We start from the raw sequence: 22944 nt of genomic DNA, 5'->3' as shown, positions 1-22944 counted from the left end.
CTTTAGGTGTTCCACAAGAGTTAATGGCAGATGGAGAAACAATTTTGAAATTTCTATTTTTTGGAAAATTTTCCATTTTAACCCTTACTTTATTACTGGAAAAAATGGGTTAACAGCCAAACAAAACTCAAAATGGGTTGCCCTGATTCTGTAGTTTGCAGAAACACCCCATATGTGGTCGTAAACTACTATTTGGCTAAACGGCAGGACATAGAAGAAGGGGAACGTCATATGGTTTTTGGAAGGCAGATTTTGCTGGACTGGTTTATTTACACCATGTACCCTTTCAAGCCCCCCTGATGCACCCCTAGAGTAGAAACTCCATAAAAGTGACCCCATCTAGGAAACTACGGGATAAGGTGGTTGTTGTTTTGGGACTATTTTAGGGGTAAACATGATTTTTGGTTGCTCTATATTACTCTTTTTTGAGGCAATGTAACAAAAAAGTGGCAGGGGGGGTCTGGGGTCTGATAGATGGATCAAAGAAAGTTTAGAATAAAAGTGTTTTTTTTTTTTCCTAACTTTTCCCTTCTTTCCCTGCCTAACGGTGCCTCTCCCTCACTGACCCTAACCTACCTGGGTGGCGATGGGTGCAGGAGGGTGATGGATGGCGATTAGGGGGGACTCAGGAGCTGGTGCTGGACGATGCTGCCGGGTACTCGTGCACAACAGGAAGAGGAGGGGAGAGAGGAGCGCAGGAAGTTTGTATCTCGTGCCTCTCTCCCCTGCACCAATCAGCACCCTGGACAGCAGTGTTCAGCACCAGGGCCAGCACCGCCTCTCCAAATCCTCGGACTGCGATAGGTGGTGTATAATTACGCCACCAATCGCAGTCTTTTTCCGGTTCATCTGGTCACAGGACACCCAAATGGACCGGAAACGCAGAAAACCGCAGGTCTGAATTGACCTGCGGTTTTCTGCGATCGTCGATGCGGGGGATTCAAATGACCCCCCCCCCCCCCTGCATTGTTACGGGATGCCGGCTGAATGACTTCAGCCGAAATCCCGTTCCGATTAACCCCTGGGGCGCCGGAATACCGATTTCAAGTTAGGAAGTACCGGTACGCCCTGAGTCCTTAAGGACTCTGGAAATAGGGCGTACCGATACGCCCTGCTTCCTTAAGGGGTTAAAGACCCTCCTCCTGTGACATTGCCAGAAGACATGGAGACGATAAATACCTCCCCTTCTGAGCCTTTTGCCTAAGGTATGGTACCTCAAGCCTTAGAGCCACTACTTAGCTTCCTCTTAGACATCATAGTGATAGTGCTATAAGCCAAATTTCTTCAGGCTATGATGCAGGGAAGGGAAAACAGGAGAAAGCCACCCTTCTATTTGCGGGCTTTGCATTACATAGTGGTGGGATTACAGAGTAAAGACACCCCCATGCTTTCTTTGACGTTTAAAGGATCCAGAACATACAAAGTCAGTCAGCGATGCATGCTTTGTGCAGTTATAGGTTCACTGGTTATACCAAGAGAAGGAAACTGTGTGTTGGACACCTTACTCTAGCAGGCAGGAACCTCGAGGAAACCATTAAATGTTTTGTCTTTGTATGTCATTTATGTGTATATTCATGCAGCACTTTGTATTAATTGGGTACCCAGAGCTATTCCTCACCGCCTAATATACGCAGAGGACGACTTCACTTAAAGTAAGCGGGTATGTAACATCCCAGAGTATGTCACTAAAACTCTGTCACCTGGCTACAATAATTTCAATTGTTAATGTATTTCCATCTGATGCAATCCCAATGTGCATTGCCATGTCTATGTCTGTATTTTATATATTTGCTGTAATTCCAAATGTACACCAGCAGGTGGCAGCAGTATGTAGCAGAATCAAACCATGGTTAGAGTTAGACCTAGACTGGAATATACCATTCCAGGCTAGCTTCCCCCATCTGAGGAGGAGTGGAATGTTCCCAGATCCTACTTCAGAGGGAGGATAGAATGTTCTAGGCAGTGTACCAGCCACCCCCTGTTGGGGTAGGCTGTGTGAATAGGAGCTCCCAGAAACAGGGACCCCAACTAAGGATTCAGGCCTAATCTGAGGCCTAAAGCAACCTTCCCAGCCTGAGTTCCTTACCTCAGCTGGATGACAAAAGAAAGCAGCAACTTCAGAACTTCTAGATCTCCAGGACGAAAACCACCATTCCCTGCGAGCAGTCCTGTAAGTAACAGATTCCAAATACAAGGAGAAGATAAGTACCTCCATAGCTAGTCAGGCCCAAACCAAGCAGAACTCAAGACAGAGCAGAAGACAGATACCTGACAGATCTATAGGCTTATGTACTAGATGCAGAATATATACACTGCTCAAAAAAATAAAGGGAACACAAAAATAACACATCCTAGATCTGAGTTAATTAAATATTCTTCTGAAATACTTTGTTCTTTACATAGTTGAATGTGCTGACAACATAATCACACAAAAATAAAAAAAATGGAAATCAAATTTTTCAACCCATGGAGGTCTGGATTTGGAGTCACACTCAAAATTAAAGTGGAAAAACACACTACAGGCTGATCCAACTTTGTTGTAATGTCCTTAAAACAAGTCAAAATGAGGCTCAGTAGTGTGCGTGGCCTCAACGTGCCTGTATGACCTCCCTACAACGCCTGTGCATGCTCCTGATGAGGTGGCGGACGGTCTCCTGAGGGATCTCCTCCCAGACCTGGACTAAAGCATCTGCAAACTCCTGTACAGTCTGTGGTGCAACGTGACGTTGGTGGATAGAGCGAGACATGATGTCCCAGATGTGCTCAATTGGATTCAGGTCTGGGGAACGGGCGGGCCAGTCCATAGCATCAATGCCTTCGTCTTGCAGGAACTGCTGACACACTCCAGCCACATGAGGTCTAGCATTGTCTTGCATTAGGAGGAACCCAGGGCCAACCGCACCAGCATATGGTCTCACAAGGGGTCTGAGGATCTCATCTCGGTACCTAATGGCAGTCAGGCTACCTCTGGCGAGCCCATGGAGGGCTGTGCGGCCCTCCAAAAAAATGCCACCCCACACCATTACTGACCCAATGCCAAACCTGTCATGCTGGAGGATGTTGCAGGCAGCAGAACGTTCTCCACAGCGTCTCCAGACTCTGTCACGTCTGTCACATGTGCTCAGTGTGAACCTGCTTTCATCTGTGAAGAGCACAGGGCGCCAGTTTGCGAATTTGCCAATCTTTGTGTTCTCTGGCAAATGCCAAACGTCCTGCACGGTGTTGGGCTGTAAGCACAACCCCCACCTGTGGACGTTCGGCCCTCATATCACCCTCATGGAGTCTGTTTCTGACCGTTTGAGCAGACACATGCACATTTGTGGCCTGCTGGAGGTCATTTCGCAGGGCTCTGGCAGTGCTCCTCCTGTTCCTCCTTGCACAAAGGCGGAGGTAGCGGTCCTGCTGCTGGGTTGTTGCCCTCCTACGGCCTCCTCCACATCTTCTGATGTACTGGCCTGTCTCCTGGTAGCGCCTCCATGCTCTGGACACTACGCTGACAGACACAGCAAACCTTCTTGCCACAGCTCGCATTGATGTGCCATCCTGGATAAGCTGCACTACCTGAGCCACTTGTGTGGGTTGTAGACTCCGTCTCATGCTACCACTAGAGTGAAAGCACAGCCAGCATTCAAAAGTAACCAAATCATCAGCCAGGAAGCATAGGAACTGAGAAGTGGACTGTGGTCACCACCTGCAGAACCACTCCTTTATTGGGGGTGTCTTGCTAATTGCCTATAATTTCCACCTGTTGTCTATCCCATTTGCACAACAGCATGTGAAATTGATTGTCACTCAGTGTTGCTTCCTAAGTGGACAGTTTGATTTCACAGAAGTGTGATTGGCTTGGAGTTACATTGTGTTGTTTAAGTGTTCCCTTTATTTTTTTGAGCAGTTTATATATAATTCCTGCCACATATTGCCAATACCTGCTGGGACCCAAGACTATTGCTGTAAATTGTATGGATCTTAAGCTGCATATAACATACCACCAAGTAAAGACAAGTTGGACCCTATTCTCTGTGTGGAATTCCATCATTCCTCCATTACTCCTACTTACAGCACTCATTTTGTTGCATGTGAGCCAGGATACAGGAGTCCAGCCGTACTACAGGTAGGAGACACCGTTGACATAATACAGAGACAATATCCCCCTCGGGCATTCCTCACCTAGTACGTGTGCTCATACCATCTTAAAGGGCCCTTTTACAGTACCTGTGCAAGCTGCAACTGGCGTCACGAACTTAGTTACACCTAAAATCTGACCCACTGCATAGCAGCCCCAATGACCCAGTGTCCTGCTCGTTGCATCGACAACCACCATCGATTTAAAGGATAACTGTCTTTTTTTTTTTTTTTGGAGTATTGGATTATGGTGATTAATATCTCCTTGGTGGCCCTATTTCAACTTTTCACTGTGTATTCAATTACCCCTTAATTCCACATTTTTGTTCCCTGTACTGCCTACTTTTACCTGTGCTTAAAATAGGGTTGCTAGGCATGGTCCGTCTATCTGTTAAAGAACGGAGCTAGCTGGATGCAGGCTCACATTACTGACAGCCAGGGACTGTAAGTAAATGATTAAAGCCAGGTCCTCCCCAGCAGCTGATAACAGTGCCTGGGCTGTGTGCACTTCTCCCTGTCCCTGCGCTTGGCAGACGCTCCCTCACTCAGCAGAGCTGGAAAATGCAGAGTTGGAGCAGCGCACACCAGGGAAGGGAGATCTGCCATCTGCTCAGTGTATAAATGAAAGCAACATGTGGTAAGAGGACCCCTTTGGGCTGCAGGAGATTAACCCTTTAGGGGGGAGGGCTCTGGTTACTGACACTTTTGGGGGGCTATTGTTACTGGCTAGTGAGGGCAGGCGGGATTAGCCTCAGGGTGAGGGCAGTGGCGGCCATCTTAACTGAATAGTGAAATTGCAGTTTTATGCAGACTGGTTGCTAAGGGCTGAATCTTATTAAATATGGAGTAAGTCAGTCTAATAGTAACTGATTCTGGAATATCATGTTATTAGTAACTACATATATGAAAATTGAAATTAGGGTCTAAATGTGACAGTTATCCTTTAACAATGCAGGAAATGGTGTTAATATTATTGTCTGTGTTATTAAACGTTTCACAAAGCTGGGTAAAAAAAGAGATTTCTATACTATAAAACACACTTTCCTCCACCACCAATATAACAATGCAGGACAGGCCTGTAATATCACTGTTTACTGTGATAAGTAGCTGTAAGGAGCACAATGTAGGTAATGCAACGCATTTGTAAACATTTTCAACATTTTATGTACATTGCACTTATGAGAACATACTGTACATCCTTGTCCAATCTAGGATCTTTATGTACTGTGTTCTGTCTTCATACACATTCACAGTGTGCAGTCTGACATTCAGCACAAACCATTCCTGTCTTCTAAATAAGAGGACTGTTCTTTGTAGTCTAAATTGTTTATTGGTAAAACAGGATTGTTTGGTAAAACTACAGGAATACAAATAGCATGTATAACTAAGTATATTATATTATATTACCGTATTTATCGGCGTATAACACGCACTTTTTCCCCCTGAAAATAGGGGGCAAATGACGTATGCGTGTTATACGCCGATATTCATTGCGGCCCGGCAAAGATGCAGCATCACAGACTGCGCTGTATGAGCCGGGAGAGAGGAGGGGCTGGAGTCCGTAACTAGGGGCGGGGCCCGGTGCAGTCACTGTACTCTTACACCGGGCCCCGCCGCTCACCAAAGTATTTATAAACGTGAATCCTTATCCTGTTATTAAGCTGCCCTCTCCCATGTTCCCATGTCCCCCCTGTATCCCCATAGCACTTACTTAAGCTTCAATAGCAGGCAGAGCAGACGGCAGCAGTAACGTCACTCACTGACGTCGAGCGCCTGCTCCGCCCCTTTATGAATGAAGCAGGCGGAGCAGACGCGCGACGTCAGTGAGTGACGTTACTGGTGCCGTCCGCCCTGCCTGCTATGGAAGCGTGTGAATCGTAAGTGCTGTGGGGATACAGGGGAACATGGGAACATGGGAGAGGGCAGCGTTAGTTCAACTTAATAACAGGATAAGGATTCACGTTTATAAATACTTCGGTGAGCGGCGGGGCCCGGTGTATTGGGGGACACTGTTATGAGGGGGATCTGTGGATGACATATAGCAGTGTCATCCACAGATCCCCCCCATAACAGTTCCATCCACAGATCCCCCCACCCCATAGCAGTACCATCCACAGATCTCCCACCCCATAGCAGTACAATCCACAGATATCCCACCCCATAACAATGCCATCCACAGATCTCCCACCCCATAACAATGCCATCCACAGATCCCCCATAACAGCACCATCCACAGATCCCCCACCCCATAACAGTGCCATCCACAAATCAACAGTTGCTTTTACTGTCCTTTTACATTATTTACCTTATAAGTGGTAATAATATTAATAAAAAAAAGTTCTGAGCTACCCTTATTTTGCTTCAAAGTTCTTTATTTGAAATGTAATTTTTTTCCTGAAATTTCCCTTAAAATGAAGGTGCGTGTTATACGCCTGTGCGTGTTATACGCCGATAAATACGGTATATCCTAACTGTGAACTCAATGACTGACAGTGTTCCATGTGTAACTGTGTATACAGAATTGCGGTTAGTAACTTAGAATTACACCCACTGGACTCCTAAAGGGCTTTTTACCTTGCCCAATGTTCAGGCCGTTCATCGCTAATGAGCGTTTGTATGGATGCTTGTTAGCAATAATCTGCTTGTGCCGTTTTGAGTACAGACGGATACAGTATAAACACATATACAATGCACACAGGTTACAAGCTCTGTTCCCAATGTCACTGGAAGGGAAACTCCTTGAGCTCCATGGAGTCTTAGAAGGGGAAGCTATGAAGCAGGGCTGGCCAACCTGAGGCTCTCCAGCTGTTGCAAAACTACAACTCCCAGCATGCCCAGACTACCTACAGCTATCAGCCTACAGCAAGGCATGGTGGGAGTTGTAGTTTTTCAACAGCTGGAGAGCCACAGGTTGGCCATGCCTGCTATGAAGGATTAGTTTACGTGGCTGGAGCTTCTAAGGAAGTGTCCTTGGCTCCACTCTCAAAGGAGAAGCACACTAGGCTGGTTTTAAAGCATGAAAATACCTTTACAGGAGGCAATATGGCTTTATGGTGACCTCTGCTTAGGTAGCACAAATACAAATTTAATTCACAATGCTGTAGAACTCGATATCTGACTATTAAAATCTTCCCAGTGCAAACAAAAATACATATAATTTTCTTAGTAATTGATGTATAGCATAGTATGTACAATTCATTATAAAATACATTTTAGGAATGCTGTGAATATATACAATCATTAAAATGACTCTTTAGGTAAGGTACAGGTAAAATAGCCATTTCTATGCTATGGTAGTGTGTAGTGTTGAGCAAATCGAAGTCCACAAAGTGCTGCAAAGCCAACTTTCCTCGTGCTTTGTGGTAGCAAATCGATTTTACCTGAAATACTGTAAAAAAACAGAAAAAACATACTTACCTCATCTAATTGCTTGCGACAAGCCGGCCGCCGCCATCTTGCTTGAAGATCTTGCGAGAAATAACGTGTGTGGTGACGTTGGCTAACGTGATGACGTCATCACGGGCTGCGCAAGATTTTGCGCCAGATCTTCTATCAAGATGGTGGCGTTCAGCTCGTCGCAAACAAATGGATGAGGTATGATTTATTTTTTACACTTACATTACATTTTACACTTTTTTTTACACTTGCATTACTATCAGCTGCCGCGATCAGCTATAAATGCAGCACCCGAGGGGTACAATGACGGGGAGCTGCGCAATCACCGATACCTGTCATTGCACCCACTACTCACAAAGAAATGCACTTCCTGACGACATAATTCATCATAAAGCTAATTTTATTCGTAAAATTCAGCGAAGCAGGCGAATTGAACTTTCCAATACTTCGCTCATCTCTAGTAGTGTAATAAACTCTCCATCTCCACCCTACACCTTCATACTGTATCTCAATATGTCCATCCAAGAGCAGGGCGGGAATATCTCAGACTACTCTATGTACACTGTGCTTTGTGGTCTGAGACACACTTCCCTGATCTTTGATGGAGAAGCTGAGATCAGTGGAAGTGTCTACCAAAACAGCGTGTAAACGATAGACTGAGAAGCTGGTGAGCGTTTTACACAAATGAAGAGTGGACAGTGAATTAGAGGAGTTGCACCATAAACATGAAAATGGTGGGCGCTAGGTATTTTACCAAAACGTTTATTGTGAACTGGAGGGATCATTTTAAGTGTAAAAAGTATTAATAAAAGAAGCTATAAATAAATATTCCTTTTTTCCAGAAAGACACAGTTGACTTGTTTGCAAATGAACTGAATTCTGTGATCGATATAGTGGGACATAAAAAGATTTCTTCAAGAATTTTTGTTGAACAGTCTATCCAAGATGTGATGTCCGAGGCCCAGCAATGGTAAATATTAAATAGCTTGAAATATGCAAACATGCTGATTTTTTTATAGCACTTTTAGGCTTGTTTTTTTTCTCTATTGAACAAGGCCGTTACAAGGCATCCTTTACTGTCGATCAGCAGGCGCCTGTAACTAGGCCTCCCTTACTGTCCGTCCATAATTGTTGGACAGTGGGCATTCATTATTGTCTGTCCATTACTGTCGGTCAGTTGGCATGCAATACTAGGTGTCCATGTCCGTCCATAACTGTCGGTCAGTGAACATTCTTTACTGTCCATCAGTTACTGTCCGATCGTAACTGTCTATCATGGGCGTCCATTATTAGGCGTCAGTGTTCATCCTTAACTGTCACTCAGTGGTCATCTTTTACTGTATATTAGTGTTGAGCAAATCAAAGTTAATGAAGTGGAATTCGATCTGAATTTATGGAAAAATTTGATTCGCTATGAATCTGAATTTCCTCACGCTTCATGGTAACAAATCAGATTTTTTTTTTTAAATGGGTTCTGTACATGTTAGAAGTAAAAGTAAGAAGCTTTATAAGTCTAGGGCACAAATCTCAAAACAAGATCTGGACCTATACCTAGACAGGATATCTCTCAGAGAGTTATCTCAGTCCCAAAAAGAATATTTAGAAAAATAAATATCGATGGCGGAAATAAATGAGGTTTTGAGTAAGGTAAAATCTGATAAAGCACCAGGATGTGACGGGCTCCCTTTTGAAATATATAAAACGTTCTCCCAGGTATTAGTACCAGAATTAAAAACAACACTGAACGAGGCCAAAAAAATCAGCGATCTACCAGAATCCATGAAAGAGGCAATTATTACCTTAATCCCAAAAAAAGGTAAAGAACAACTAGACCCTGAATCATATAGGCCAATATCTCTTCTAAACATGGACGTTAAAATCTTGGCAAAGGTTCTGGCCGATAGGCTATCGAAGGTGATTAGGGGTATTATAAATGAAGATCAGACAGGCTTCATACCTGGGAGAACGATATATTCAAACATAAGAAGGTTGTTCCTAAATATCGAAGCCAATAGATTAGAATCGGGGGACAAAGCGGTACTTTCACTCGACGCCCAAAAGGCATTTGACTGTATTGAATGGGAGTACCTATGGGCAGTATTGAAAAGGGTTGGTATAGGGTAGGGATTTATAAGATGGATTCAGCTAATATATTACAATCCTAGGGCTAGAGTGATGGTAGATGGGAGCTTGTCCCTGCCCCTTGCCCTTTATCGGGGCACTAGACAGGGATGCCCTCTCTCACCATTACTATTCGCTATTGCGATCGAGCCCCTGGCATGTATAATAAGAAATGACAGGGAGATTAAAGGTTTTCAATACGAGGGTGGAGAAGAAAAACTATTAATGTACGCGGATGATATTTTATTATTTATGCACAATACTGAAGATCAGTTCAATAGAGTTATTGATATAATAGATAAGTTTGGTTCCTTTTCGGGATTAAATATTAATTGGGGGAAGTCACATTTGTTTATGTTAGGTGATGTACAACCACAGGGAGATTTAAGGGTGCATGTGTTAGAGAAACACGAGAACTTTAAATACCTAGGTATACAAATCTCTGGAAATATAGCAGAATACGAAAAATTGAATGTACTCCCCTTACTAAAAGAACTTAGGACCAAAGTACACATTTGGCGGAAATTACCAATGTCAATACAGGGCCGAGTAAATCTAATAAAAATGATTTTTCTTCCCAAAATACTCTACATCCTTCAAAACGCCCCATTGAGGTTACCGCAGAGTATTTTTAAGTTACTGGATAGTTTAATGGGGGATTTTCTCTGGAAAGGTGCTATTCCCAGGATAAAGAAAGAAGTGCTTCAGCTCCCAGTAAGAGAGGGCGGATTAGCTGTTCCGAATTGTTTTTTTTATTATTTAATATCACAATATGGTCATATAAAAGGTACTTTAAATGGCTTAGTGGGTAGACAGGTTATAAATAGATTGGGGTGGAAAGATGAATGGAACCACTTAGAGGTGTTGGAATCAGGTACACTGGGGAAAAAGAGCACAGGAAATAGAATATTAAATTTACTGGAGTACATATGGGTGGAGATTAAAAAAATATTAGAGATTAAAGGGTTTTTGTACTATACACCCATCTGGAAAAATATAAATCTTAAGGAATTGCAAACGATTAAGATCTATATAGACTGGGAGAAAAAAGGGATGAAATACCTTAGCCAGATATTTGAACAGGGCAAATTGAAAGATTTTAATACAATGGTTAGAGAGTTTGGGATTCCCCAAAAAGATATGTATAAATATTTTCAGCTTAGGAATGTGCTGCGAACAGTTGGGCAGGATGACAAATATAGAATAGAAAAATCTGATATAATACACAAATTTACTAACGAGGGCGAAAGAGGAGGAATAACCGCAAAAAGATATAAGATATTGATGGAGGGCAAAAAGAAACGGATTATAATACTCGCCAGAAAAAAATGGGAGAATGAACTTCAATCTTTTACGGAAGATAAATGGAAAGATGCCCTCAGAAGCTATTCTGGGGTCTCTAATAGGGGCTCACATAAGATTTCACAGTTTTTTGTAGTCCATAGGCTGCATCGATCCCCACGGATACGGAAAATAATGGGTGTGAGAGCCTCGGATAAATGTATAAAATGTGGGAGAGAGAGTGCTGATTTAATACATTGCTTTTGGAGATGCCCAAGACTGTTTAGATATTGGAGAGAAATAATAGAGACTGTACATCTAATTTTGAAGGTCCAAATATCTGAAGATCCTGTGATTTGTATACTAGGGGCAATTGAACATCTGAACTTAAACAGAGATATATGTGTGGTTCTCTGTAAAGTGTTATTCCAAGCTAGACTTCTTATACTCAAGAAATGGGTAGGGGTAGATCCTCCGACAGTGGGACAGTGGAGAAAAGCAGTTGATAACTTGATTAAGAAAGAATGGGCGATGGAGGGCCATAATAAAAAAAGCAAAAAAAATTGATGTACTTTGGAAAAACTGGTTACTTTAGGGCTGGATTAAGAAAAAAAAATTTTCATATTTTTTTTTTCTTTATAATACGTCCCGCCTCTCCCCCCCCCCCCCATATGGGTGGTGGGAGGGTAAAAGGAAAAAATAATTTTCTTGTTTATGCATAGTAAAATTAATTACGGTTGATAAAATGGAGATTGTTGATTTGTTATGATTGGAGTGAATATGTTTTTTTATGAAATGAAAATAAAGAGAAATTGAATACAAAAAGTAAGAAGCCCAGGAAAAAGGGATCACCCATAATGCCGTGCAGCCAACCAATTAGCAGATAGCCAGCCCCTGTGATGTCACAGCCCTATAAAAAGCCTCATCCTGCCCGGTCTCTGCCATTTTACGGTGAACTGAGCATAGGGACAGATGTGACAAAAGCTAGGAAAAGAATTTTACAAAGCTTTTAATATAATAATCTGGAACACAGGACAGATTAGGGACAGTATAGGGAGAGTTTTCAGACACTGTAGGGAGAGCATAGGGAGACTGCAGCACAGTGCAGGCTCTGTAAGCTGAAAGGATCAATAGGGGATCCATATCAATCCCCTGTGTAGGGCACAGAGCTATCTAATTGAACAGTGCCCACCTTGTTTTAATACACTGCTCAAAAAAATAAAGGGAACACTTAAACAACACAATGTAACTCCAAGTCATTCACACTTCTGTGAAATCAAACCGTCCACTTAGGAAGCAACACTGAGTGACAATCAATTTCACATGCTGTTGTGCAAATGGGATAGACAACAGGTGGAAATTATAGGCAATTAGCAAGACACCCCCAATAAAGGAGTGGTTCTGCAGGTGGTTCTGCAGACCACTTCTCAGTTCCTATGCTTCCTGGCTGATGTTTTGGTCACTTTTGAATGCTGGCGGTGCTTTCACTCTAGTAGTAGCATGAGACGGAGTCTATAACCCACACAAGTGGCTCAGGTAGTGCAGCTTATCCAGGATGGCACATCAATGCGAGCTGTGGCAAGAAGGTTTGCTGTGTCTGTCAGCGTAGTGTCCAGAGCATGGAGGCGCTACTAGGAGACAGGCCAGTACATCAGGAGACGTGGAGGAGGCCATAGGAGGGCAACAACCCAGCAGCAGGACCGCTACCTCCGCCTTTGTGCAAGGAGGAACAGGAGGAGCACTGCCAGAGCTCTGCAAAATGACCTCCAGCAGGCAACAAATGTGCATGTGTCTGCTCAAACGGTCAGAAACAGACTCCATGAGGGTGATATGAGGGCCCGACGTCCACAGGTGGGGGTTGTGCTTACAGCCCAACACCGTGCAGGACATTTGGCATTTGCCAGAGAACACCAAGATTGGCAAATTCTCCACTGGGGCCCTGTGCTCTTCACAGATGAAAGCAGGTTCACACTGAGCACATGTGACAGACGTGACAGAGTCTTGAGACGCCGTGGAGAACGTTCTGCTGCCTGCAATATCCTCCAGCATGACCGGTTTGGCATGGGTCAGTAATAGTGTGGGGTAACATTTCTTTGGAGGGCCGCACAGCCCTCCATGTGCTCGCCAGAGGTAGCCTGACTGCTATTAGGTACCGAGATGAGATCTTCAGACCCCTTGTGAGACCATATGCTGGTGTGGTTGGCCCTGGGTTCCTCCTAATGCAAGACAATGCTAGACCTCATGTGGCTGGAGTGTGTCAGCAGTTCCTGCAAGACGAAGGCATTGATGCTATGGACTGGCCCGCCCATTCCCCAGACCTGAATCCAATTGAGCACATCTGGGACATCATGTCTCACTCTATCCACCAATGTCACATTGCACCACAGACTGTCCAGGAGTTGGCAGATGCTTTAGTCCGGGTCTGGGAGGAGATCCCTCAAGAGACCGTCCGCCACCTCATCAGGAGCATGCACAGGCGTTGTAGGAAGGTCATACAGGCACGTGGAGGCCACACACACTACTGAGCCTCATTTTGACTTGTTTTAACCTCCCTGGCGGTATGATTATGTCAGGAATTTTGTTCCAAAAGCGGTACCATTTTTTTGCATGGAAATTTGGTGTTATGTATTGTAGGCCTGCAATTCTTAGTAATTACTTACTTAAACCTGACCAATAAAGACTCTAGTAGACCTCTCAGATGTGATAAAGTTCGAAAAAATAAAATCATGAGTTATAATCTAATAAATAATATAATTTTATTCAGTAATGTAATAAATAATGAAATTTGTCAAACAAAAGAAAATTCAGTAAACATCCTGGGTGTGGTAAATTTTGAAACATGGGACTGCACATAGACCAACGTCACAATCAGGGCAATGGAACCTGGTTTCCTTTCGGATTTTTTTTCCATTTCCATCTCGCTTTGAGCAGCAAACTACACACATCCTTGTAGGTGCTGCCTTTTTTGCGCTTGGCGGGATGTAATCCATAAAGTGACGACCAGTCAGCCTCTCTGGGTTTACAACGTCAACAGCGCGACGTCCAGATCTGTTCACGGCCACTGATGGCGTTTGGTAGTTCACAAAAATCTGCTCCGCCACCTTCCAGATGAAGTCAGAGTGAACAAGAGGCTTGTCACTCTTTCCTCTGTGCAGTATATAGGCATTCCACAGACATTGTTCCAGGAGATGCCTGAATATTTTTTTGTAGTATTTTTTTTGTTGCTTCCGCATAGCTGGATAGAATGTCATCGCCTGATCGGCTCTATCGACTCCTCCCATGGTGTTATTATAGTCGATCACAAGTTGTGGCTTTATGACATCTTTCCCAGCTCTTGTGTGGACCGTGGTAGTGGAGGTGTTATGTACTGTACTCATTAGGCACACGTCTTTTTTGTCACGCCAACGCATTGCCATCATCTTTCCTTTCTGCCAGGCCACCATTTCTCCTGTTTTCAGTTTTTTCTTGGAAAACATACATGGCAGGCCACGTCGGTTGGCCCTAACGGTTCCATATGCGTCAGTCTTGTTTTTTAGTAGAAACTCGTACAGCTCAGGCGACGTGTAAAAGTTGTCTGTTGTCACACAATACCCCTGATTGAGCAATGGTTCAAGCAGTGAAAGGACTGATGACGTTGCCATCCCATAGCCGCTGTACCTGGGGTTGAATTGTGTTCCTTTGCCGGTGTATATGATGGAATTCCATATATAGCCAGTTGTAGACTCGCAGAGCATATAGGATTTTATTCCAAACCGCGCTCTCTTGGATGCGATGTATTGAATCCAGCTGAGGCGTCCTTTGTAAGCCATCAGACTTTCATCAATGCTAATGTCTCTGTCTGGCACATAGGCCTGCTGGAAATTGGTTATGATCATTTGGAATACTTCCCAGATCTTCTTCAGTTTTGGCGCTGGATGTGTGGCTTCGTCAAATTCCTCATTGTTGGTGAAGTGTAAATTCTTCATTATGAGGGAAAATCGGTACTCGGACATGATGGTGCCAAAAAATGGGGTTGCCAGCAATTTATTGGTAGTCCAGTACCATTTCTGCAGGGGTTTCCCCACCACCCCCTGAAGAAGTATTAGCCCCAGAAATTTCCATATGTCCTCCTTACTCACCGGTTCCCATTTTCTGGTTCTGGAAAATCTGCTGTGCAGAGTAGTGGATTGCTGCTCTTTGTAGCGGTTTGTCTCCGTGACAATCTTTTCAATGACGTCATCCGTCAGAAATAATTTTAGGTACGCCAAAGGATCATTGTGATCAACGTCTACCTTCATCCCAGGCGATCCTGTAAACGGGAATCTTGGCGGTGGTACTGCATCCATACCGCAATCAATAGGGCACCAAGAGCGCACCTCACTGAGCTCAAGTGAAGATTCATCGCTGTCGCCACTTCTCTGGTCAGAGTCGGATGACGAATCTTTCCACGAATCGCTATCGCTGTCGCTCAATTCTGCGAGGGGCTCTGTGTCGCTGTCGCTGTCAATTATCTGATCCAAACCCGCTTTGGTGATGCTAAAGTGACGCTTTGATGCCATGGCAAAAAATATATATTTTTTTTGCTTAGAAAAAACAGCTAAAAGGGCAGCCAGGGCAGTGTAGAATGATCAGATGTCAAATCTGTCAAATCTGAGGTGATAGTGTAATCTGACAGGATTCCACTGTATCACCTAACTTTATGTGTGTGTTTGACTTTTATACAATGTATTTTTTTTTTTTTTTTGAATCTCCCGCCCAGTTCCGCCTCTGTGAGGCGCTGCGGCTCACAGAGACGAAACCAGGAAGAGAGATGAGACATCCGCCGGAGCTCTCACCGGCGATCACAGCGGGGAACACCGGGATTAGGTAAAGACACCCGCCGCTCCCTCTGCAATGTACCCCGAGCGTGACTCGGGGTTACCGCTTCTGGCAGCGAAAATTAACCCCGAGTCACGCTCGGGAATACCGTCAGGGAGGTTAAAGACATTACATCAAAGTTGGATCAGCCTGTAGTGTGTTTTTCCACTTTAATTTTGAGTGTGACTCCAAATCAAGACCTCCATGGGTTGAAAATTTTGATTTCCATTTTTTTATTTTTGTGTGATTTTGTTGTCAGCACATTCAACTATGTAAAGAACAAAGTATTTCAGAAGAATATTTAATTAATTCAGATCTAGGATGTGTTATTTTTGTGTTCCCTTTATTTTTTTGAGCAGTGTAGATAAGCAATTCTATTACGCCTGAATTCTCAAATTATGGTGAATAAGCTGTGTAATATAAGCGTTAGTGTGGTGTCCACCTGATTTCATAGATAAGCAATTCCATTAGGCCTTAATTCTCATATTGGAGTGAGTAAATAGTGTAATATAACTGTTATAGTGGTCTAAAGTAGTTTTTTTTGGTAGTTTTTTTTATAGTAGTTTTTTTTGCTTGTGGACACTAAAGTCCTGAAATCCCACATCTCTGTACTTAAAAAGGTGGAGCCCCACAAGTATCCTTGAAATTAGAAAAAATTATGGGCATTCCCCTTAATATTGGCATAATGGTTCCCATCCTATTGTATTGCAAGTGCTGTCTACGCAACTCTTGTGTTTGCAGCAATTATATCCCGAAACCACTATGAAACCGTAATGCTGTTTATGCATTATTCCAATAATTCCCAAGTCCCACTCAGAACTGACCCTGCTTATGATCAGCTAAATAAATTGAGGCCCTTAATTGCCAATCTTAGGGATTCATTCTTAAAATTATACACCCTAATAAAAAAAAATCTGTCTGTTGACGAGTCTGTTTTCAGTTTCAAAGGCAGCTTTTCATTCCGACAATTTATTCCCACCAAACGTGCCAGATATGGGGTAAAATTATATAAGATGTATGAAAGCACGAAAGGTTGCACTTTACGTTTTTCTGTTTATGAGGACATAGACTCCCAACTTAACCCCCCTGACTGTACTCCTCTCAGGCTATTGCTTTCTGGGATCGGTGCAGTGAAAATGTAGATTGAAGAATCAGGCAGGAATTGAATGTAGTCTCTCTTTACATAGTGCAAAATATAACTTGCGGCACATCCAGCAGCAATAAATACAAAGTGCAGTTTCTGGCACCCGTTAGGGAGGTATGGTGGCTGTTTGGATGGCAATAGCTTGACACCAGCAAGCACCTGTTTCACAGGCTTAATGTTTGTTTGGTCTAGCGATGATTAGGGTAGGTGATGGTGTCTGAGCTGTTACCCCTCACCTTTTCAGCAGTGTCTGTAAAGCTTCATTTTGCTGATTCCTTTGCTATCTTCTCTCTCAAGTGTTTTTTGAGGCAGGATTAAGTTGTTCTCACAGGAGAAGAATATGTGGTTCATGAGTTTTTTTCTCGCAGAGGAATTAGATATGGTTCCTGGGAGTGGGAATTCTGACATTTGCTTCCTCACTTCCCCACTATCAGAACAGGAACTCCCTTTCGGCTCCTTTTTCTATCTTGCTTAACTGAAACTTTCCTCCTGGAAGAAAGCAGGACTAGCCCACACCTACCAAGAGGTCTGACAAACACATGGTGCAACAGCACTCTACAAACCAAAAGTAGAGTACAAAAGTATATTACATTGCAAATGCTATGCTAATAACTTAGAGATGCTTAGCAAATACATTTTGTACAAAATCATTTGAGCCCGTCTGCCGCACGCCAAGGCGATCTCTATAAGACGGGTCCTAACACTAAAGCTCTCCTGTTGGGTGCCATAACAGCGACCATGAATCCAGGAAGTGCAGGTCCCTACCAAGAGGAGAGGGACAGCGTGGTTAGCCCTGTTCCTGCATACCTCTACCTCTACTGCTTGAATAATTGGCATAGCATCACAATACATTACATTACATTACATAACATTGCATATAAAACATTAAACAAATGCAGATACCCCCAGGTTTGGGGTACTGCATACACCAATAATTTTTACACTAGTGTAACCCATTTTAAATTCCTCTATGTTGTAAACACAAGGGCTTGTGGGACAGTTCACAAAAACAGAGTGGGATTCCCACAAACCCTGGTGTCTAAGGGTTTGGAGATAGGAACTTCCTTTGCACTTGCAAGTGACCAGCTACTTGCAGTGAAGTTAAATGGCAGGGAAGATGTTTGCATGCTGACCACCATTCACACAGACACCATAGTGGCAGTTAGGGAGAGGGGGGCTACTGCAGACAACCACAAACTGTAATTTATGGGAAAATTTGATCTCTCTGGCCAGGTGCTTTAACCCTATCTGGTGAAGCGATAAAAAACAGGGCCTTGGTACAAAAAGGTAGCAATCCATCTCATTCAGATTGCTACCTTTAATGGTTTTGCTTAAGGATAATCAAATCAATTCTAAACAAATCAGATTCATTATAAATTTCACAAAATATTTGTTGCAAATTGAACCTGAAGATTTTTGATTTGTTTGGGTTCAATCACATAAAATGGCAGGCAGTGCCATTTTACTATCCATTTTGGCGAGCAAAACTATAAGGGAGGAAGAAGTATGGTCTCATAACAATGGGAGGAAGTGGAGGGTGGGACTCGACCTGACTGGCTCAGAGGCTGACATACAGCCTGGATCAAATAATCATAGGGACAGCAGACAGGGAGCAGCAGGTCATTCTGAATTGTACTTGTAACCTGGAAGGATCCTGTGCTGTGGCTCTGTCTGCCAAACAGCAATTCACTATTAAATTGTGATAGGGAAAGTTAAAGCAAGATAATAGGGGATATATTTGGGGTATATTAAGGGGTGTAATCAGAGAATAACAGTGAGGGTGTGAGCACTGGTCACTGTCAGTTGTATTTGCTGGCAGACTATTGACAGCTCAGCTTCTGGCAACTAGTTGTATATTGTAGATTCCTGCAAGAACAGAAGAAAATACATTTTTGGGGAAAAAGTTTCATTACATTCTAGCAAGCACTGAGGAATTGACCTTTTTCTCTAGAAACCAGTTTCTATTTATTGTTTGTAATTGAGCATCTTAGTGCATTATAACCGTTTTGATGAACATGTACATTGCTACAAGATAAGGTGTCGATAGAGTACAGCAGCTTATGCATTCCACATCAGTAATACAAATTATCACAGTGTATAATTGAAAAGACGTCTGGCGTAACTGCAAAAAATAATAATAATAAAGAAATCATAATGCCATTACCATAGCCGTGTTGTTGAACATTGCTGCAAGATAAAAGGTGGATAGGGTACAGCAGCAAATGCATTTCGCATCAGTAATGCAAATTATAAACGTGTTACTAAAGGCCATTGCATCCCAGTGTCTAGTTCAAAAGACATCTGGTATCACTGCCAAAAATTGCATTGTCACACACATATTTTAATGAAGGGGTGGTGTTACTGCTTTAGAGCGTGTAGTTCAAACACATTTCACTGCAAAGATTGCATTATTACCATTGTAAATTGTCAATAACAGTGTGCAGTGTGTTTGCAGAAGGGAAAGGATTTGGGATATTTAATTGCACCTCTGTATTTAAATTACAGAAGAAACACTTGCATATTTTTTTGTACTATTTAATAATCAATGCCTACCAAACCCAGGATTCTTCATAGGCCTCATTATAAATTTTTTGAGTGCAAAATGAAAAACCCATGCCTCATCCTCCCACAATCAGTATATGGGTAGTAGCAGCACCAGCAATCCAGCTAGTAGTAGTAGTAGTAGTAGTAATAGTAGTGGTGATAGGAGCAGTGGTAGAAGCAGTGGCGCTTGGGGCAAATACAGAGCATGAAATCGGGGGAGTGGGGGCAAGGAGCCCACAATGGGATATCGCAGTCTGATAAAAATGGTGGGGAGGGTGAGAACTATGACAATGATTGTGTGTTGAACAGGACCTGGGAGCCAAATCAGAATGCTGAGTAGGAGGTGACAACTAGTAATGCTGCTGATATTGTGGGCACAAAACATGCCAGCCCAAGTGCCTAAGTCAAGCTTAGCTGTCTCTAGGTTTGTGCAAGAATATCCAATATGGCGGTTCTTCTCCACATGTCACACTGAGACTATGAATAAATGTGCCTCACTGAGAATGAGCATCATGCCAATGCTTGCTTGCCTACCATAATGTTCTGTACCGTATGGCTGCTGCTGATGCCACCATCATACCACTGCTGCTGTTTGCCTGTCTACCATCATGTTCTGTACCGTATGGCTGCTGCTGCCATCATGTTACTGCCCCAGTTGTCCTGCCTATCATCATGTTCTGTACCATATTGCTACTACTGTCATTGCCACAACCGTACCTGAAAATCCCTGCTGCTAATGACCTACTGCCATTTCCATTACCCCTACTGCCACTACCATTACCGCTACACAGTCACCACTGCTACCACTACTACTACCACCAGCCCTAAACAGCCTCAAACACATTCACTACCTTGTCTGTTAAATTCTGTACTGCACCTGCATGCCACTATTACCCTACCTTTCCCCACATTCCCAATGTACAGCTACTGCTCACAGTTAAAAGGAAGAATTTTTCCAGGCTCATTCAGAACAAGCGACTCTTTCTTCTGACAATTAACACTTGTGTGTGTATAAATATGGGCAGGCATTCTGCCCCCGCTGAGACCTTATTTTTGGACACTTGGTCCCAACAAGCCATTATCTTTGTCCCATAAAACTCTGTGTGTTCACACACCATCTGTAATGATAAGGGACCATTTTGGAAGCTTTGTAATATCAAAAAAAGCATAAAACATGCAACAGTGCAGTGTGTTTTTAAACACTCTATTTGTTAACAGTGTCAAACATGTGTTTACTCATAGCTATTTATGTCAGTGTCACTGACATTAGTTGTTTTTGCTGTCATTTCGTTCAAGAGCTTACGGAAGGGGGGAATCCTTACCTCTTTCACTTTTTTTGCAATTTGTTATGCTGCAGCCTTGTGCTAAAATAATTTAAAAAAAGATCGTTTTTTTTCTCCATCATTCTGCACTCGATACCCCATGCTGACAAAGTGAAAACAGAGGCAGTAGTTTGTTATCTGATTTATGCTACCTTTTGGTGTATTTAGATCACAGATTTTGTTACAAATGTTTTTTGCAACAAAATCTGTGACTTTACGCTGCTCACACCACTTTTGCGAAGTGATAGAAAAAAGGGGGCATGGCATGGGTGGGAGAGAGGGTGGGCAGGCCAACCCATCTTATTCATAATTTTCCACACCAGTTTATGGCTTAAAATAAGCCAGCGAGAGAGCTGGTGTAGATTAAAGCATGTCACAGGGCCAGTGGCAGCAACTGCCAAAGTTATGTAGAGGCCTATTGCATCCGCCAGCACCACAGAGGGATTAAGATCGGCGTCTAAGTTGCTGGTCAGAATAAATGTTCCCCAGAATGTTTGAAATCTCTGTTAATTTATTGAAAACAAAAAATCTAAAATCTTGCATTGACATAAGTATTCAAATTCAGACCCTTCACTCAGAACTTAGTTGAAGCACCTTTGGCAGCTATAACAGCCTCCAATCTTCTTGGATATGATGCCACAAGGTGTCCCTAAGTCATTCCTGTGTTGTTTTGGCTGTGTGCTTAGGGTCATTGTTTTGTTAGAAGATGAACCTTACGGCTAGTCGGAGGTCTAGAGCATTCTGGATCAGGTTTTTATTAAGAATATCTTTCTAATTTGCTGCATTCAGCATTTTCTCAAACCTGACAAGTCTCCTTGTCCCAGCTGCTGAAAAACACCCCCGCAGCATGATGCTGCCACCACCATGCCTCACTGTAGGGATGGTATTGGGCAGGTGATAAGCAGTGCCTGATCTCCTCCTGCCATGATAGTTAGAATTGAGGCCAAAAAGTTCAGTCTTGGTTTCATAAGAACAGAGAATCTTGTTTCTCAGAGTCCTCCAAGCAGGCTACGTTTGGGGGGTCAGCTCTAGGAAAAATTCCTGGGAAAATTCTTGGTTGCAGAAATTGTTTGTAAACTTCTCCAGATATACACTCACCTAAAGAATTATTAGGAACACCTGTTCTATTTCTCCTTAATGCAATTATCTAGTCAAACAATCACATAGCAATTGCTTCAATGCATTTAGGGGGGTGGTCCTGGTCAAGACAATCTCCTGAACTCCAAACTGAATGTCAGAATGGGAAAGAAAGGTGATTTAAGCAATTTTGAGCGGGGCATGGTTGTTGGTGCCAGACGGGCCGGTCTGAGTATTTTACAATCTGCTCAGTTACTGGGATTTTCACGCACAACCATTTCTAGGGTTTACAAAGAATGGTGTGAAAAACATCCAGTATGTGGCAGTCCTGTGGGCAAAAATGCCTTGTGGATGCTAGAGGTCAGAGGAGAATGGGCCGACTGATTCAAGCTGATAGAAGAGCAATGTTGACTGAAATAACCACTCGTTACAACCGAGGTATGCAGCAAAGCATTTGTGAAGCCACAACACGCACAACCTTGAGGCGGATGGGCTACAACAGAAGAAGACCCCACCGGGTACCACTCATCTCCACTACAAATAGGAATAAGAGGCTACAATTTGCACGAGCTCACCAAAATTGGACTGTTGAAGACTGCAAAAATGTTGCCTGGTCTGATGAGTCTCGATTTCTGTTGAGACATTCAAATGGTAGAGTCCGAATTTGGCGTAAACAGAATGAGAACATGTATCCATCCTCTGATGGCTACTTCCAGCAGGATAATGCACCATGTCACAAAGCTCGAATCATATCAAATTGGTTTCTTGAACATGACAATGAGTTCACTGTACTAAAATGGCCCCCACAGTCACCAGATCTCAACCCAATAGAGCATCTTTGGGATGTGGTGGAACGGGAGCTTCGTGCCCTGGATGTGCATCCCTCAAATCTCCATCAACTGCAAGATGCTATCCTATCAATATGGGCCAACATTTCTAAAGAATGCTATCAGCACCTTGTTGACTTAATGCCACGTAGAATTAAGGCAGTTCTGAAGGCAAAAGGGGGTCCAACACCGTATTAGTATGGTGTTCCTAATAATTCTTTAGGTGAGTGTATGTTTCCTACTCATGGCTTGGTTTTTGCTCTGATATGCATTG

At 43.1% G+C, this 22944-nt stretch overlaps 1 protein-coding gene across 3 annotated transcripts in view; it reads left to right on the top strand.

Moving 5' to 3' along the window:
* Positions 1-22944, top strand: part of LOC120990315 — a 459898-nt gene that overhangs the window by 395780 nt on the left and 41174 nt on the right. For all 3 annotated transcript variants that reach the window (XM_040419046.1, XM_040419047.1, XM_040419045.1), the window contains one exon: positions 8361-8488. In XM_040419046.1, coding sequence (XP_040274980.1) covers positions 8361-8488 — 128 coding nt within the window. The remainder of the gene's footprint in view (positions 1-8360; positions 8489-22944) is intronic.

The sequence above is a fragment of the Bufo bufo genome, chromosome 2, assembly GCF_905171765.1.
Source record: "Bufo bufo chromosome 2, aBufBuf1.1, whole genome shotgun sequence".
Lineage (NCBI taxonomy): Eukaryota > Metazoa > Chordata > Amphibia > Anura > Bufonidae > Bufo > Bufo bufo.
Note: the sequence above shows the minus strand (reverse complement) of the source record. Positions and strands in the feature narration are given on the sequence as shown.